At 35.1% G+C, this 18,704-nt stretch overlaps 1 protein-coding gene across 3 annotated transcripts in view; it reads left to right on the top strand.

Annotated features, from left to right (window-relative positions):
* Positions 1–18,704, top strand: part of KDM4C (lysine demethylase 4C) — a 447,429-nt gene that overhangs the window by 252,938 nt on the left and 175,787 nt on the right. For all 3 annotated transcript variants that reach the window (XM_019664744.1, XM_019664743.1, XM_019664745.1), the window contains one exon: positions 15,845–16,038. In XM_019664744.1, the coding sequence (XP_019520289.1) occupies positions 15,845–16,038 (194 nt within the window). The remainder of the gene's footprint in view (positions 1–15,844; positions 16,039–18,704) is intronic.

The following is an 18,704-nucleotide window of genomic DNA, read 5'->3' as shown; positions in this document are numbered from 1 at the left end:
ACACTTATGGCATTTAAATTTTGTCAAAGGCACCAGAGCAATCCAGTAGGAAAAAGAATCTTTAATATTTGGGAAAAAAATGAACCTTGAACCCAACCATTTATAAGTACTAGGTAAAGATAGAACCTAGACCTGAAAGAGAAAACTAAAATATAAATCTTTTAGGAAAAAATATAGGAGAATATCTTTACAGCTTGGAGATAGACAAAGGTTTCTGAAGTCACAGAAAGCAATAATCGTAAAGGAAAAAACTGATGAGTTAGACTTCATTAAAATAAAATCTTTTGCTCATTAAAAGGCATCTTTTAAAAAAGGTCCAGATTAGGAGAAAACATTTGCAAAACATATTTGATAAAGGACTAGTACTGAGAATATATAAAGAACTCAAATAGTTCAATAATAAAATGACAAAAATATTTCAGTAAAAATGGGCCAAAAATTTAACAGACTCTTCACAAAAGAAGATATACAGAATTGAAATATGTTCACATAAAGACATGTGCACAAATGTACAGTTGTTCCTAGTAGTCTTGTTCATAATAGGAACTATGCCGCAAAATTGTTGGAAGGACTAGATGAGTAAAAGGACATATAGGGAAGACAGTGTAACCTAGAGATAGGAGCGCCAGGGAACTCTTTTGCTCCTGCATTCCTCAGCCTTTGGTCTGTGGCTGCTACTTCTCCGGCAGCCTGCTGCTGAAAGCTCTCAGAAGACTTTTCTTTTGCCTTCTAATCTCTGCAAGTCTTCTTAATATCAGAACCACACCAGATCCCTTTTGTCATGGGACAGCTCCACGCAGGGAAGAATTTAGAAGGACTGGGATAGTACTAATTATCAGTACTTTTTATCCTGCCAATACTTTTTGACAGTATATTGATAGTATTGTCAACATATTGCTAGTTTTTAGGAGCACTGATGTTGATGCCAAAAAGACATGGGCTGTAGTTTTCATTCTACCACTTGCGTAATTCATGAACTTTGGCAAATTATTGATTGCTTTGTTTCCTACATGAGTAAAATAGGGATATTAATATAGTAGTCCTCCCTTATCCACGGCAGATACATTTCAAGACCCCCAGTGGGTGCCTGAAACCATGGATAGTACTGAACCCTATATATATACATATATATATATATATATATATATGTATATATATAGTGCTTTTTCCTATACCTACATATGAGGTGTGATAAAAAAACATGGTGAATGTTTAAATTTAAGAAATTTTATTACACTAAAAGACACATTGCCATTAATTCCCCTCAAAATACTCCCCCTTGCTTCAAACACACTGTCCCATCGTTCTTGCTACTTTCTGAAGCAGTTCTGGATGTCCTCTTTCATGAGTGTCTTTAGTTGTGCTGTTGTGGCTGCCTCGATGTCCTGAATTGATTCAAAATGTTTATCTTTCATGGCCATTTTGACTTTGGGGAAGAGCAGGAAGTTGCATGGTGCCAGATCTGGTAAATAAGGTGGATGAGGACACACCATAATGTTGTTGTTGTTGTTGTTTTTTTTGTTAGTTTCAGGTGTACAGAACAATGCAATAGTTATCCTTTTCACCCCCACCAAGTAACAACCCGCCTCTCCCCTTCTATTGCCCTCCCTCGCCCCGATATCATGCTTATCTATTACAATTCCATTGACTCCATTCCCACTCTCTATTCCATGTCCCGTGACTATACGTATATATAATTATAGTTGACATAATGTTTTTGTTTGATAGAAATTGCCGTACCAGAAGCGATGTGTGACACGAGCCTTTCCATTGTGATCACAAAATACTGTGAATGCTGCTGCCAAGTGCCATCCAACGGAAAGGCAGGGATCTTCAATGCAGGAAATGGCGCATCGAACCTTAGTAACAGTATGTGACCAGTTTCAACTTGTTCAGTGCAGTCAATTGGGTGTGAGCTAAGGTTGAGAGAAGGTGTGTTTTAAAGTGTGCCGTAAATCATCCTCCATCATGACAATGCTCCATGTCACACATCACTTCTGGTATACGGCAATTTCTCTCAAATAAAAACATTATGGTGTGTCCTCATCCATCTTATTCACCGGTTCTGGCACCGTGAGTCTTCTGACTCTTCCCCAAAGTCAAAATGATACAGGACATCGAGGCAGCCAGGTCAGTGCAACTAAAGACACTAAAGAGGACTTCCAGAACTGCTTCAGAAAATGGCAAGAACGATGGGATAAGTGTGTTCGAAGCGAGGGGAGAATTTTGAGGGGGATTAATGGCAATGTGTCTTTTAGTGTAATAAATTTTTAAAAATTTAAACATTCACCATATTATTTGATCACACCTTGTACACTTTATGGCTTTTCTTGGTGTATCCAAATTGCCAGCATCACTACTAAAATAAGGGCTACTTGAACACAAGCACTGCGATACTGCAGTAGTCAATCTGATAAACAAGATGGCTACTAGGTGACTAATGGGCAGGTAGTGTATACAGCATGGAGATGCTGGACAAAAGGATGATTCATGTCCCAGACAGGAAAGAGAGGGATGATGTGAGATTTCATGACAGTACTCAGAACAGCATGTAATTTAAAACTTATGAATTCTGTATTTTGGGAAATTTTCATTTAATATTTCAGATGGCAGTTGACCATGGGTAACTGAAACTCTGGAAATCAAAACCATAGATAAGGGAGGCCTACATAGGGATATGAAGATTAAATGAGATAATTCAAGTACTGATTCAGTGAGAAAATGCTTTACATTTATCACCGGCTTGGTACATAATAAGCACAGTAAGTGGTAAATGTTTGTTTTGATAATCATCAGCTTGAATTATTTTTAATTATAATCATTTAAGACCTTTTAAAAACTAAGAACTGAGCTGAAACTAATTCTAAAAAATGTGTATTTCATAATAAAAAATAATTAAAACAAAAACAAAAACAAAACATAAAACTGAGAACTGGTGTTTAAGATATGTCCCTTTCCTCCATCTTATACTTAAGTACTTAGGAAGCTAAATATAAATACCAAAAAAAAAAAATACCATGAATAATTTGCCATTGGGCCAAGGAAGCCATGAGCACCATTGCTGTTATTGAATTGACCATTCTTGGTGAGATAGTTCTTCCTGCTGCCTCCGCTGTAGCTATTTCACGTTCTGCTCATTCAGGCCTTCTCAGAGGCAGCACCTCTGGTCTATGATTGACAAGATTTTCGGATGTTGCTGCTGCCAAGTAATAATTAAGTTAAACTATTTCATAAAGAATACAGGAAAATAGCTGAATATTAAAAAAAAAAGAATTACACATTTACTTTGAACTGCTAGAAGAAGTTCAGAGTAAAGTAAGGGTTCTTTTTTAAAATTAGGATTCTAATAACCTTTGTGGTTCAATGCCAATAACTTACTATTATCTTTTGATTTGTGTTATTTTCAGGCACTTAGTAATTTTATATCTCTTATTACTGGTTGCCATACATCTGACATTTTATTGTAAAATTAGTATTTAGATCTGAGTATTAAAAAGTGAGATGGTATTTTAGATTAGGCTTTTAAAATATATTTTCAGTTGGGTGGTTAAATTTTTTTTATTGGTCTGGGATATTGGAATGTGTCACTTCTGTTGTCTTATTCAATAATTAATTGCTATTTTGATATTTCTTGATATAGAGACAGATATATATTTATACATGTACAAATTTTTCTTATTGAAACCTTTTGTGTGTGTGTGTGTGTGTGTGTGTGTGTGTGTGTGTGTTGTGACTGGCATTTAAAATCTTAACTGTTTTAAACAGCCATATGAAAATCAAGCTCCAGATTAATGTGAAGTTAATTTATTTGTTTACCTTTATAGGCCTGATGTTCTAAACATTTTTATTGAACTTAATTGTTTTGAATGTATGTAAAAATAGAAATTTGAAATAGTATTCCTTTTTGGCAAGTTCCTATATGTAAAGTTCTGTGTCTGATTGTTTTGTTTAACTTTTATATCTGTATCTGGCTTACAGTATGAGACTGTCTTGCCTGATAACATTATATCCTATTCTGACTATAAAATTGGTTTTTCATAAGTCAAGTGCTACTAGTTATGCTCCGGTTTCAGATGTAGGTACATTTCTAGTAACAGGTTGGAGAGCTAGATTTAACATTTCCTCTGAGTGTATCATATGCTTAGAAAGTATGGATTAAGTGTATAGATTCTGTCCTCAGATGGTCTTAATGGGTAAACAGTCTTAAAAGTTGTATGTGTCCAACTCCTATTGGTGTAGAGAGAGACTGGATTACCTCCTTGATGTATATCTTCAGGACTTTTTCTGGCTCCATTTGTAACACTTTCTTCGCTGTTGGCTTCCTCCTTAGGCAGCTGTTCCCCATGTTGCCGCAAAGATGATTGTTGGCTTATCTAGGCTTTTAAAAAACTAGGACCAAGTCATGATATTGAGTCCCATTGGTCTCATTTGGGCCATGTGCTCATCTCTGAACCAGTCACTGTTGCCATTGGGATGGAATGTTTGATTGGCCAGTCTGGTCTCACCTAACACCTGGTTTGAGCTTGGGGCAATAAAGGTACTCTTTTTATATAGTTAGAAAACATCCTAATGAAGAGAAGTCTTAGGAGTGAATAGTGCAATGAAATTTAGTAATTTAATTCTGTCACATCGATTGTGGTAAAATTTTTTGAAAAATTAAATAATGAATAGTAAATAATAGATAAAAACAGTCCTATCGAGTTCCATAAAACTCAACTAATATTGAAAGTTGAAAACTTTTTTCATATTTTTGTCCTCACTCATGTAGCTGCGTACTTATGCAGTTTGGTCACTGAACTCGTATTTTTTTGTTTATGTTAGGCACTCAGATGTTTGATTCATTCACTAGAATGAATGTTGTCATAGCATGGGGACATTATTGCAGCAGTACAAGTATTAAATTGAATTGAAAATGGATGTAATTTAATATTTGATTAAAAAACTGAGTCTTCTCTTAGTTTTCTTTTCAATATACATTTCACAGAGAGGGAAAATAAAAGCCTGTAGGCTTCATGATTTTGGACCATGAAAGGAAGGCCTGCCATTTACAGTATTGGGCCAGAAATTATATGGCTCAGGTGTGGTAACTTTGCAGAAAAATGGATTTCCCAAATGGAATTAGAATAGTGGGAAGCCATTTTCAACTTATTTGCTGTGTTCTTGGACAAAGTAAGAAGGCAAAGGATGATATGTGATAATTGTCAATTGCTATGAAAAGTCATCTTGACCCTCACCTAGCTCCCCATGCTACCTCAGCAACAGCTTTTGGAAAGAAAGAAGAACCAATACCAAAATGGTGAACTACTGTACTAACCCTGTCATCCCCAGTGCTCTACCTTCCTCTCTCGTTTACTTGGGTCTCTCTGATCCCATGAGGAAAGCTTTTTACACTTTGATTTAATGAATCGCTACTACAACTTGTATTTAGTCACCAGTGAAGATGGAACATTCTTGTTTTTTTATTTCTTGACAGTTGATGGATTATAATAGGCAGCCACATCTGAGAAAATAAGTGAAACTACAGACCTGTAGTAATTTCTTATTGTACATATAGATGAACAGTCTTTACTGTGATTATTGTATAAGTTGTACAAATGTGGGGCTTTTTTTTTGGCACCAGAAATACTGTTGGATGGAATTATTTTAAAGTGGTCTTTATTGTTTGGAAAAACATGAGCTGATATCAGCTGTATTTATGATTACTTTCTGGACTCAGTCCAGTTTGGATTTCAATATATTAAAAGTACATGTGAATATGAGGAAATGTAGATCATTAAAATTGCATTTTTTATATGACCAGTTTTTAAATTTAGACTGATGAATGAGTTTCCGTAGAGTAAAAATAGAGCACATCCAACCAAACCACTTTCTAGATTTTATCAGTAGATCCATTGCCCTTGGGGTAGTGAAGGACTTCTCTTGTCCAGAGCTTATTAATGATTCATTACAACAATGACATGTCTACATTTTATTTAAATTAATCAATTTCTTAGAGAGTGGATGTAGAGTTAGAAATACGAGTTGTAGTTTGTAGCTGCATGTCATTTGCTGGACAAGACAAACAAACAAACTAAAAAAACTCCTTAGCATTTATAACATGTTTCCTATTAATTAACGCAGAATCCCCATATTTGCTAATGAAATATTCTGAGATCTTTCCATCAGATGTTCTACATAATGTTCAGTCAATTCAATTTTAAAATAAATTATGTAAATAGAAATGAGTCAAGTCAATAAATAATACAAATACAGTGAGGTCAACATTAGAGTTTAATTTTCATTTTTGTCTTGGTTATTACATTACTGGCAATACTTTTGTGCTTTGGCAATCATTCACCTAATATTTCTGGAGTATGTACTATGTGTTGGTGACAGATACGCAATGGTAAAACAGATCTGAATCCTGTCCTTACAGAACATTGAATCTGGTGTGGGAAACACACAAACATGTGATTGCAATTTGTTGCTAGTGATCTGAGGAAAAGAACAAGGTGCTAGGAAATGAAACACTTTTGGTTTGAGATAAATGCAGAGATCAAGAGTGAAGAACTTTGTTACTTAGGAAAGGGGTCCACCTATTCATGGATATTTCCAGTCTCAGTGTGGGTCTTTAGTGCAAACAACCACCTCCTGCTGTGCCCACTTGTAGTTATACCCCACACGGCTGTCCCGCACTGCTCCCCCAAAATCAGATGTAGGGAAATGGGTCGGTCTCTCCCATATGAATGTTTATTATAGTTAGATATAGACATATAACATATATGGTCATGGATATAAGGTGCTTTCACCATCTAATGGTAATGCTTTTCCATATTATTAAATGTTCTTCCATAATTTTTCAAAAAGAAGACCATGATTCTTGTTTAAAGGCATAACTGATTGTTTCCAGAAAATGAATTTTTTCATTTTTTAGGTATTTTATAAACATTGCTGAGGTGAACATTCTTAAACATAAGCTGGTACATTAATTAATAAGCATTTACTTTGTAGAAATTCCCAGTTGCATTAGTGGTCACACATTATTCATATTTTAAAAGATTATTACATATTTAAAAGTTTTTTTTTAATTTATTTTTTTAATTGGGGAATTGGGGGGGATGGGAACAGCGGTGGGGAATTGGGGGAAGGGGAACAAACAAGTTGCTGTCCTTTTGTTCTTCAGTCTAGTTGTGGAGGACGTTGCTTCACTGGCCCAAGTTGGCACCATCATTGCGCTCTTCCCAGGTGAGGCAGATCAGTCGCCGGCCTCTGGACGGCCGCTCACGCTGGCTGCTGGCCGCTCACGCTGGCTGCTGGCTTGGTAGCCCATGGCAACCCACTGCCACAGGGGCTGCAGCCTACGCCGTCGCAGGCGACTCAGGGCAGCCCAGCTCCAGGTTGAGCTGTTGTTTAGCATCTTAGCTGTAGAGGGCAGTGTCACTGGCCCTCATGTGGGATCCAAACCGGGGCCCTCTGGCATTCCAAGCCCGCTCTTAACCATCGCGCCACTCGGCCGGCCCCATATTTAAAAGTTTTATGTGTTGCCACATTGTTGGCATTATTTATCCTTAACATGTATGTCATGGGTTGGTTTAACGCAGTTTCATTTTGCTGTTTGTGAGTCTGAAGTCAAGCAACTAACAGTGATAGTTATGGAACTTAGTTCTGCATGTTGGGTCACTTTTGGCCTTAAACTGATTTAAATCCTGTTTTTCCCATCTTGATTTCTTAGAATAATGAATCTTCTTATAAGAACTGTTTCTCCACTTCTCTGTTGGTAGTGTTCTAAATTTGGCCAGCGAGAAATTGAAAAAGCACTTAAAATCCTCTGTTTATTTTTCTACCTTCTCTTTGTGATTCTTCTGATTCATGCTGAATATACCTACCTGTTCTTCTGTTTTAAATCATTTAACAAAATTAATAACGAAGGAAAGATAATAGCAGTTCCAGACATATTCTCACACTTGAGTGGGAATACAGGAATTGCCAGATAAAATGAGTCTGAGATGCAGAATTATTTATTTCCAGTGCTCCATGGCTTTCTAAGGAAGTGTTGCTGAAAAAGTATGTGTTGTCAGTTAATTTAAAATTTTTTATTTCCAACAAAATTATTTGTTTTCCTTTTATTATTTAGTGTTAAATTTCCAACCATATTGTTAACATTGTAAAGCCTGTAATAAATTATACTTCTTTCTAAAGGCATTAATTTTTTGGTCTAGTTAGCTTTCATCAGGTTGTTTCCTCTTTGGGAAGTAATACCAGAGAGTTTTTAGGTGGCAAGAGACGTGTGATCAGAGTGCATTGAGTGTGCAATAGAGCTTATGACATGGCTATTAAATAAATAAATAAAGCTGTCATTTTTCCTGAGACTCACATTCGAAATTCAGTATGAAATACAGGATTTAAAAACATAACCTGGAATTTATTTGAAAGCAGTTACCTAGTTATTTTTGTTTCTCCCAAGCAAAAGCACCCTTAATATATATTAGCCAGAGCCTTCATTCTGGGGATTTCATTATGCATACATGGCCATTTTATTAATTTTTTAAACTTACTCTTCCCTCCCCCTCTTTAAAAATATTTCTTTATTAATATTTTCCTACATTGATATTAGCATTGAACTGTACAAAAAAAAGATGGAAATGGGTTAGAGCAGCGGTTCTCAACATTCCTAATGCTGTGACCCCTTAATACAGTTCCTCATGTTGTGGTGACCCCAACCATAAAATTATTTTCGTTGCTACTCTATAACTGTCATTTTGCTACTGTTATGAATCGTAATGTAAATTCAAATTCATCAAAATCCGGTGGTCTTAGGCGACCCCTGTGAAAGGGTCGTTCGACCCCCAAAGGGGTCGCAACCCACAGGTTGAGAACCGCTGGGTTAGAGGATGCTGCCTTTATCTCTGATTCTGCAGAAGTGAAGAGATGAACATCTCTGCCATCCATCAGGTGGTTTTTAACATGGCCAGCATTTTATTGTGAAGCCTGGAAAATGAGCTAGTTCTGTGTTCAGCCCCTTGCATTACTCAGCATGTTCCTATGTACTCAGTTGATGCTCAGTGAATGGGACATGGAAAATCCCAGAGAGGCTGGTGGGTAGGAAACTGAATCTTGTATCACTTGAAACTTTTTTTTTCAATTCACTATCCTAGGGACATCCAGCAAGTCAGTGTTTTTGTGCCTCTGTTTCTCACTTGTGAGTTTTATGATTGGAGTGGATGATTTACTTACTAAATTTCATTCTGGGTGCAGGATGAACTTCTAACTGTGTCCACTTAGTCATTTAAAATGAATGATCTGAGTGACTCTTCAAAAGTCAATATATCTAAGCATCATAGAAGAAGGATTATATGTTTTCTGCTTCCATGCCATTTCTGTTGGCTCTCATACATGAGCTTATAGACTCTTATCAGCAAATATTTATATTCATAAAACCTTTAGATCCCTAAGACTCTGCAGAGCCCTATTTTTATCTAATCTTGCCCAAATTTATCACCCATATAAAGTGTGACATGCAATGCATGAATTCAGAACAAAATAACTTCATCTGTTCCTCCATATGAAAGAGTTCAATTTCATGCTGTTTTTTGCATGGCACAGCAGGAGTGGATTGTTTAATATCTGTAACTCTGAACTTATACAACCTTTCTATCAGAAATGCAGGTAAATGTTGAGAAGCAGAAATCCTAAAAATAATTTCCATAGAGTGTTTTGGAGACCCCTGGAGCAAGCTGTTTGAATGTATTCCCCTTCTTTTTGCATAGTTTTTGTTTGTCTGTTTGAGCTGTGTTCCCATGGGTCAGAAAGATAGTTTCTAGTCCCATACCTTAAATTGCTTTATAATTGCCTTACTTTATAAGAGAGACATATCCTGGCATGGTGAAGCCTGAAAATATTCAGAAGAAATTAATTTGAACCTATTAGAAGCAGGGGGAGCAGAGGAAACATATTTTGGAAAATTGTTAGCTAGACTGGATAAACTCTATCAACACGGCATGATATCATGCATAAAAAAATAATGAGACCCAGACATTTGTTCTCAACAACAATTTCAGTTTGGTTATGGGTCACAGAAAAAGAAGTTTGGGATGGAAAAATATGGCCCACATTTAAATTGAAAACCATTTAAGATGTATTGAATATGGTTTTGTTTTGGAAATTCCACAGTAGAGTAGGTATGAATATGGGAGTTGTTCTAGATTTGAATGTGGCAAAGGCTGTATTACTTGTGAGCTTTGGGCATATCAACGTAAAATCTCTGAGCCTCTGTTTTCTCATATGATTTCAGAAAAGGTTATTTATTGAAAAAATAATTTTAAGGGCCTCTTAATCCTCTAGGTACCTAGGATGTACTTCTCAGTAAGATAGACACTTCTCAGTAAGATAGACATGGTTTAAAATTGAATGGAAGGAAAAGGTTGGATATGGCAACAGTGTCTGAAACAACTCACAATAATGATTCATTAAAATTAGAAAAAGGTATTTGCTTCTGGTATCATACTTTTTTATTATGACCATGATATATCTTTTTAGCTTTTTGGGAACTTTTAAAGCTGCTCTCTTCTTCAAGTCTATGAGAACAAAATATTTGGACATTTTTTGCTGTATTCTGGAATCCCTGAAACCTTCAAATGTATTGTGCACCTTGACAAAAATCAGGGTTCTGTGAGCTCTGCAGACCAGTTGGGGAAAACAAGGGACGTTCAGGGCTCCTACAGCCCTTGCATTATTAATGGACATAAGAACAAAGGGAAGAACCTTTGCACTCTTTGTATACCGACTTTGTTGATTAATACTGACCTTAGAAGTGTATTTCTTGTTTCCTCTGTTCAGTGTAAACGTAATTGTATAGTTTACTTTTCATGTACTTTAGTGAAACAGCCTTTTATTTGTCTTTGACTGATATTATATGAAATGTGAACCAGGAAATCAAAATGCTGTTCACATATTATTTTCAACTTAATTAGATCTAAATATTTTAAAACTCCCTTTCCTGTATTAAAATAAGTCTTTATAAATTGTCAAAGTAATTACAATAATTTTCTCCCGAATGTATTTGTGTAAGAAGGTACATGTACAAATGAGCAATGATTGAATAAGTACATAGATTAAACAAGTCAGTGTTATAGCTGATATTGCGTATGACTAAGCTGTGTGCGCATTTGGGTGTGCGTTGATGGGTGCCTAGTGTGTTCCATAGATAGGACTTGGCAGGAAATGGCATTTTTTGTTCTACTATTACATTAGTTTCTTGCAGATTTTTAAGCTTTGATTAGCTATTTGAAGAATCACATGGCTCTACCATCTTTGCAGAAAAGTTCTGTAAAATATAGGTATTTATTTAGTATTTGAGTACAAACTGAAACTTTAAAAAATTTCTTTGCTTTACATCATCAGCATTTGGCGTGTACTTCAGTTTTTTTGTGCGTAAAGAGGGGTTGGGGAGATCATAATCATAATTATGTTTAAAGAGCTCAGTTGACCCAGTATATTTACACACTTTTTGATGTTTGAACCACTTTTACAGAGCTAGGAAAGCATTTTTATGTGAAGAAGCTGGCTCAGAGCTCATGGCGTCCCCAGTTTTATGTAGCTGATAACTAGAAGAGCTGTAGGCAGTCCCAGGTTCAGCAGGCAGATAGAGTAATGTGACTACTGCTTATTAATCATTTTAAACATAGTCATATTCATTAATCTGGTGGAGTAACCACCAGTGTGGACTTTTTCATGTCTAGCTTCTTTAGCTCAGTGTAATGTATGTTAGAATTATCTACATTCGTTATACTGATTCTGAATTTCCCCTTTAATGTAATTTCTTACAATGAAATTTCTAGTTTCTTGAGCCAGCTAAAAAATACTGGTCTGTTGGAAGTACCCCAAAAAGGGTGAAATTTTGTTCAGATTTGTAACTGGTAATGAAAATTTTACAATAAAAGAATGAATGGGCCATAGAAGTAGAATATCCTACTCATCTTTTGGAAATTCTTTAGAGGAATTCCAATATAAATAGAACCCCCTACCCCCTTTTTTTTCAGTTAAGTCACATATTAAAGACTTTTATTCATTATTAATTGTCTGGTGAACAGGCAAAGAAAAAAATCTTTAGCATTTTTTGTAGTATCTTATTAGGTTAGGTATTTCTATAAATAGTCGACTAATATCCTATCAATTGATTCTGGCTTTACAAACTGTATAATGCATCTATTTTCTAAAATTGTTTTGTTTAACAACTCTTTAAATTAGGAAATGTTTCTGTTAAAATAATTGATTAAATTAAATTTCATAAAAATTGAGTAGTGTCTTTATTGGAACATAATGCCAGAAAATACTGATTAGAAATACTAGCCTATAAATTAGAGTGCATATTGCAAAATGTTGTTCCTCACTCATATCAAAATGCGAAATAATGAGGCATAAGTATAGCAGAGAACATCTTAGGATTCCTGGACATTTACAGATTCAGTATGAGTTAAGAGTGTGGCAGTTTCCCAAAGAGCTGGGACTCTCTTCTGTTGGTTTGGTATGAAGCAGTGGAAATCTATATCATTTATATTGAGTGGATGTTTACATAGTAGATAAAGATTGAGGAGTTCTAGTGCATTATAGTAACAGTTTATGTTAATGCTAACAAATTATTAGCAGATTGTTCTTTACATGTGTAAAGAAAGAAGTGTTTAGGGTTTCATGACTAAGTTGAAAATGTATAAAAGGATTAAAGAACAGGAAATAATGAATGTGATACAAACCTGAATGAATAAAGAGCAGATTGTAGATCAGTTGGTCAAAAAATCAGGTTAATAAAAACTTATTACAGCCTTGTCAATTTAATACCTACAGCCTGTAGTTAAAATCTCTCTGATGCTCTACCCCTAGAATTGTCTACACAGCTTTTCAGTGAAGTATCTGAAATTACTGAGTACTAAATTATTTGTAAAAGGTGGTTTGCTGATTTAGAATAAAATTATATTTCAGTCATAGTTACTGATTTTGGCATTAAATAGTTGTCACCATCAGTTACATTTTTGGTTAAATAAGAGGTTGCTATGCCTAAAACTTTGTAGTGTTTTTGTTACTACTTAATGTGGAAATAATGAATGATTGTGTCTAATTATGTTAATAACATGTTACTCTTAATTCTTATTGTCATGACAAAAGAAAGTGGGTTGTTAGAAAACAATGAAATGGAGAATATCTGCCTTTTTTTTGTTCTTTACATATGAAATGCTCTTTTAAAGGGCAACTTGTACAAACTTGTGGGCTCTCAAAGTGGTGAGTCCATTGAACGTTGGGTACTTTTACATTTTATACACAATTCCATATTTTCATAGCTTATGTATTTGGAGATGTAAGACAGTTTCACTATATATTGAATAGGAAATGAATACTTCTTTTTTACTGTAGTTCCGATTTTGTAGCAATTTTGTTTTGCCATAAAGATAATTAACTGATAACCTTCAAGAACAATAATTTTTTGGGGTGGGCTGGATTTTGATAAAAAACATGGGGTGTTAAAAATCAACTTTTTTGATTATTGCTTTGAATTTATGAAGGAAAAAAGAATTAATACGTGGCTTGTATTTTTTTAATATGAGCCATTTATTGTTAACTACAGGTATAATAGTTATTACAAAGAATAGTATCTTACGGTGATTTTAGACTTAGTTTAAAGACACACAACTACTCATGTCTCAGCAGAAGACAGAAGTATATACTTTATTTGGATACTCATACATCTTCAAAACAAGAGCTTGTCATCATTGCCCTTCCCTTCTTCTTGGTTGTCCTATTAGTAATCTAATTCATTTTCTTTCTCTGATCAAAGGTGACTTCACAAGCTAATTTATTTTTTTGTGATTGCTGTGTGTAGTGAAGTTAACCAGAAAAATTAATTTTGAATTCTAGTTTTCTTATAAAGAATTTCTTATTTCTTGTACCTTAAGTTTGAAGATAAAAGGAAAAATTTGGATTCTAGCATCTTTACCATAAGAATTTCAATACATTTTAAAACACTAGCTGTAATGTATTAAGGATTTTCTGTAGGAAAAAAACATCATAAAATGATGATCATCAGCATTAGAGCCAATGTAATAGTGGAAAGAAAATCATTCACCATTATTGACCTTGAGAGGTTATTAAATTCTTTAAATATCAGTTTCTTCTGTTAAAATGGGGATTTCTATGTCTTACTTACAAGAATATATGAGGATTGCCTTTAACAATGCAAGTAAACCACTTGGTTCATGAAATATACTTGGTATTTACTAAACATTTGTTTCCATCCTCTTTTTTTATATATTTTATAATTTCATTTAATCATTCCTCAGCTTCTTCCCTTTGGCAACCATCAGCTTGTTCTATCTATGGATCTTTTTCTGTTTTGTTTTGTTTATTAAATATATTTTTTTAGATTCCTCACATAAGTAAAATCATATGGTATTTGTCTTTCTCTGTTTCACTTCATTTAACATAATACCCTCTAGTTCCATTCATGTTATTGCAAATGGCAAAATTTTATTATTTTTTATTCCTGAGTAATATTCCATTGTATATATGTGTACACACACACACACACACACACACACACACACATCTTCTTTATCCAATCATCTATTGATGGACACCTAGGTTGCTTCCATATCTTGGCTATTGTAAGTAATGCTACAGTGAACATAGAGGTGCATATGTCTTTTAGAATTAGTGTTTTTGCTTTCTTCAAATAAATTCCCAGAAGTGGAATTGCTGGATCATATGGTAGTTCTGGTTTTAATTTTTTGAGGAACCTTTATATTGTTTTCCATAGTGGTTACACCAATTTACAATCTCAACTATTGTAATTTACAATCTCAAATGTACGAGGCCTCCCTTTTCTCCATATTCTTGTCAGCACTTGTTACTTGTTGATTTCTTGATGAAATTCATTCTGACAGGTGTGAGGTGATATCTCATTGTGGTTTTGATTTGCATCTCCCTGATGATTAGTGTGGTTGAACATCTAATATGTCTGTTGGCCATCTGTATGTCCTCAGGAGATCCTGTTAGCTCAGTTCTGTTCATTGTGGCTTTGCCCTTGGAGTCATTTTTCCTTCATTTCATCCTGTCTGCCTCTTTGAGTCTAGGCTGGCAGCATTTCTGCACGAATTCTTTGCTAGTCTTTATAGGTAACTTGTTTTATAAGATACGACTGCTAAGTAAGTGTGTATTAATGAGAATCAAAGCCCTAATGGATTAAAAATAATCTTGTCTTTGAAGTTTTGACCTTAACACTGTTCCTTCTTCCTAGTGACTATGTTTATAGTGATGGTGGTAGATATTTTATGATATAATATAGAAATATGTTCATTTGCTCACTAATTGTTGTTTACTTTGTGAAAGAATGTTTGTTAATAAACATAATGTGATTAAAAGGTATCTTGAAGAAAATTTATCTCAACCCATTGGTTTAATGACTCTAATGACATTCATTGGCTACTTTTATTCGTTTGCCAACTTAGGTTTTCAGCTTTACGGGCCTTTCAGCATTCAGCTCACTAATACATCCTTGTAATGGGCGTGTAATCCTTCTGTTGCAGGCATGCTTTTAAATGCGTGCTCTTTCCTTTTAGCTATTCTTGGTAAACAGTTACCTATGAACTCTACACTGCCTTTGAACATATTTTACCATTTATAAAAGTGAATATACAGGTTCTCACCTTGATTCAGAAGAAATTGAGTTTACCCCCCACTGAATGTTTGAAAATGTAAAACATTATTCTCAATTATATGGTGACTAAATATTCATGAATGGTACATTCATAGAACAAATCTGTGTGACTTTATGTAGCTAGTGAAATGTTTAAAGCACTCTAACCCCATTATGTTTCAGTGCACCTGCAGGAAAGACATGGTGAAAATTTCAATGGATATCTTTGTGAAGAAATTTCAGCCAGACAGATATCAGCTTTGGAAACAAGGAAAGGATATATACTCCATTGATCACACGAAGCCTACTCCAGAATCCACCCCAGAAGTAAAAGCATGGCTGCAGAGGAGGAGGAAAGTAAGGAAAGCATCCAGGAGGTAATAATCCCCCCCGCCCCGCCAATCCATCTTGTACTTATGCAGTTAAAATGGGTCATGAACGTGATGTTTTCAAAGACTAGTTGCTTTTTTTCATATTTATTCATCATAATTTTACTTAACATCTTACTGAAAATTTGAGGCAAATTATTTTTAATTCTTGAGAAATGTAATAAATAACTAGAATGTAGGAAGAGGTGTATTTTGTGTTTGAGAATATTCCTCAAGTTGTTATACATGGCAAGTAGAACAATACTAGAACTTCTTAGACCTTTTACACTAAGGTGTTTTAAAGTGGTCTTGGTGCTCTCTCTCTATTCATCTCCATATTTTTGTTAACTTCAGTCACATGATTTCAATCTTTTTCATTTTGCTACCAATTTTCTTTTCTGACGTTAGTAGTTTTCTTCATTTGTCAAACATCTGAGATATTACTTTTCTCATTGGGATTCCTATGTATTGCTGCTTTTTTTTTTTTAAAGGTTTTTATTGGGGAATTGGGGGATGGGAACAGCACTGGGGAATTGGGGGAAAGGGAACAGACAAGTTGCTGTCCTTTTGTTCTTCAGTCTAGTTGTGGAGGATGTTGCTTCCCTGGCCCAACTTGGCACCATCATTGCGCTCTTCCTGGGCAAGGCAGATCAGTCGCCAGCTCTGGATGGCCGCTCACTGCTGGCTGTAGGCTACACACGGTAGCCCATGGCAACCCACTGCAGCAGTGGCTGCAGCCTATGCCATCACTGGTGACTCGCCGCAGCCAAGCTCCAGGTTGAGCTGTTGTTCAGCATCTTAGCTGTAGAGGGCAGTGTCACTGGCCCTTATATGTCGGATCCAAACCAGGCTCTCTGGCATCCCAAGCCAGCTCTTAACCAACGCGCCACTCGGCTGGCCCAATTGCTGCTTTTTATACACTTTGCTTTATTCTTTTGCAAGATGTAAAGCAGAGCATGTGGTGTTTTTGTAACATGATTGTCCCTGTGAACTTTTTTCCACATTCTGTTTTCGTGGCCAGGGCCATTTCAGAAGGCTTTATGCCTGTTGTGGGCATTTTGCTGTTGTAAAACCCATTGACACGGGACATGGAGTAGAGTGTGGGAATGGAGTCAATGGAATTGTAATAGATAAGCATGATTTCGGGGGTGGGAGGACAATAGATGGGGAAGAGCGTTGTTTCTGTGTGAAGGGTGAAAAGGATAACTATTGCATTGTTCTGTACACTTGAAACTAACAATAAAAAAAATAATAAAAATCAACTGAAGAAGAAAACAAACAAACAAAACAAAACAAAACCCATTGAACAGGGTATGTGTTATGTTACTTGGGTCCTCAGGCAATCTTTTTAGGCTCTTATGTTTCCCAGGGTTATATTACATCTTTGCTCTCCAATATTACTCATTGTTTGTTTTTCAAATTGTAAAAGTAATATTTGTGCATTGGAGAAAATTTGTAAAATAAGGAAAAGAATAATGAAGGAATTCCAAATCACCCATAACCTCACAATCTAGAGATAACCAGTGTTAACATTTTGTATATATCCTTTACATATATATTTATTATTTATTATATAATATTATATACTTTTCTAAAATTGGGGCCATACTCTATTAACAATTTGATGACCAGTTTTGTGAGTGGTTTTTTTTTTAATGTAATTAAATGATTTTCTACAAGGTAATTTTTGGTGCCTGCATGTATTTATTAATTAATAAATAAATAAATCCCCCATATTTGGACCTGTAGCTTGTTTCCAGTGTTTCACTAACTAAATACACTGGAATTTCAGATCTTTGGCCACATTTCTGATGTTTATAGTCTGATTCTCTTTTTTATCCTCACATTTATTTTTGGCCATTTTAGAATGGTAGTGAGCGGAGGAACCTTAAGAACATGGAGTCAAACTTCCGTATTGTATGAATTACCTGAGGCACAGAATTAGTTAGTAGTGGAACTCAAACTTATTTCAACCTATAGTTTATAGCAGTGATTTTCAATGATTAGTTTCAAATCGGTGTAATAGGTTAGGAACAACATTTTAATGTAGGAGGTAAAATAGAATAAAAAGTATCACAGTCTTTCCTATTTGGTAAGGGGTAAGTATTAATTCATGACATGTTTAAGCATATGTGTATGTGAGTGTTGTGTCATCATCTAAAATGTATAACTTACTTTGGGTTGCATTGAGAAAAGTTGGGAAACACAGATTAGAGTCAGTGCCTTTGATAAATGTTATCCACATTACAAAAAAGCTTGCTGTGGGAGGGAGCAATCTTGAATTTAGAAGAAACACCAGCAGAACATCTTGAGAATTGTTCTTTAGTGGGTAGAAATCTTAATACTCTAATTAGGTATATGGTCTGGTCTCCTAGTTACTAACCACAGTGGCCCTTTTGGGTCGACAGAGAACAAGATCTATGACATTGCACTGATTTGAAATGCCTTTCAGTATGTTAAAATAATCAATGGACTTTGCTCACTCAGTTTGAAAGCCTAGTGTTAAGGGGCTTCTCGATTATGATCAGCCTTATGGCTTGATCATAGAGTTTACTTACTCCCTTAGGGAAATCTAATGAAGGGAATGAATGATTCATTGAAATCTCAGAGATGTCAGCCATCTTATTTTACATGTACTATGCTGGTAGTAATGTGAAGATTTTCTGCATAGGCTA

The sequence above is a fragment of the Hipposideros armiger genome, unplaced genomic scaffold, assembly GCF_001890085.2.
Source record: "Hipposideros armiger isolate ML-2016 unplaced genomic scaffold, ASM189008v1 scaffold_429, whole genome shotgun sequence".
Classification (NCBI taxonomy): Eukaryota; Metazoa; Chordata; class Mammalia; order Chiroptera; family Hipposideridae; genus Hipposideros; species Hipposideros armiger.
This window is presented reverse-complemented; position numbering and strand designations above follow the sequence as displayed.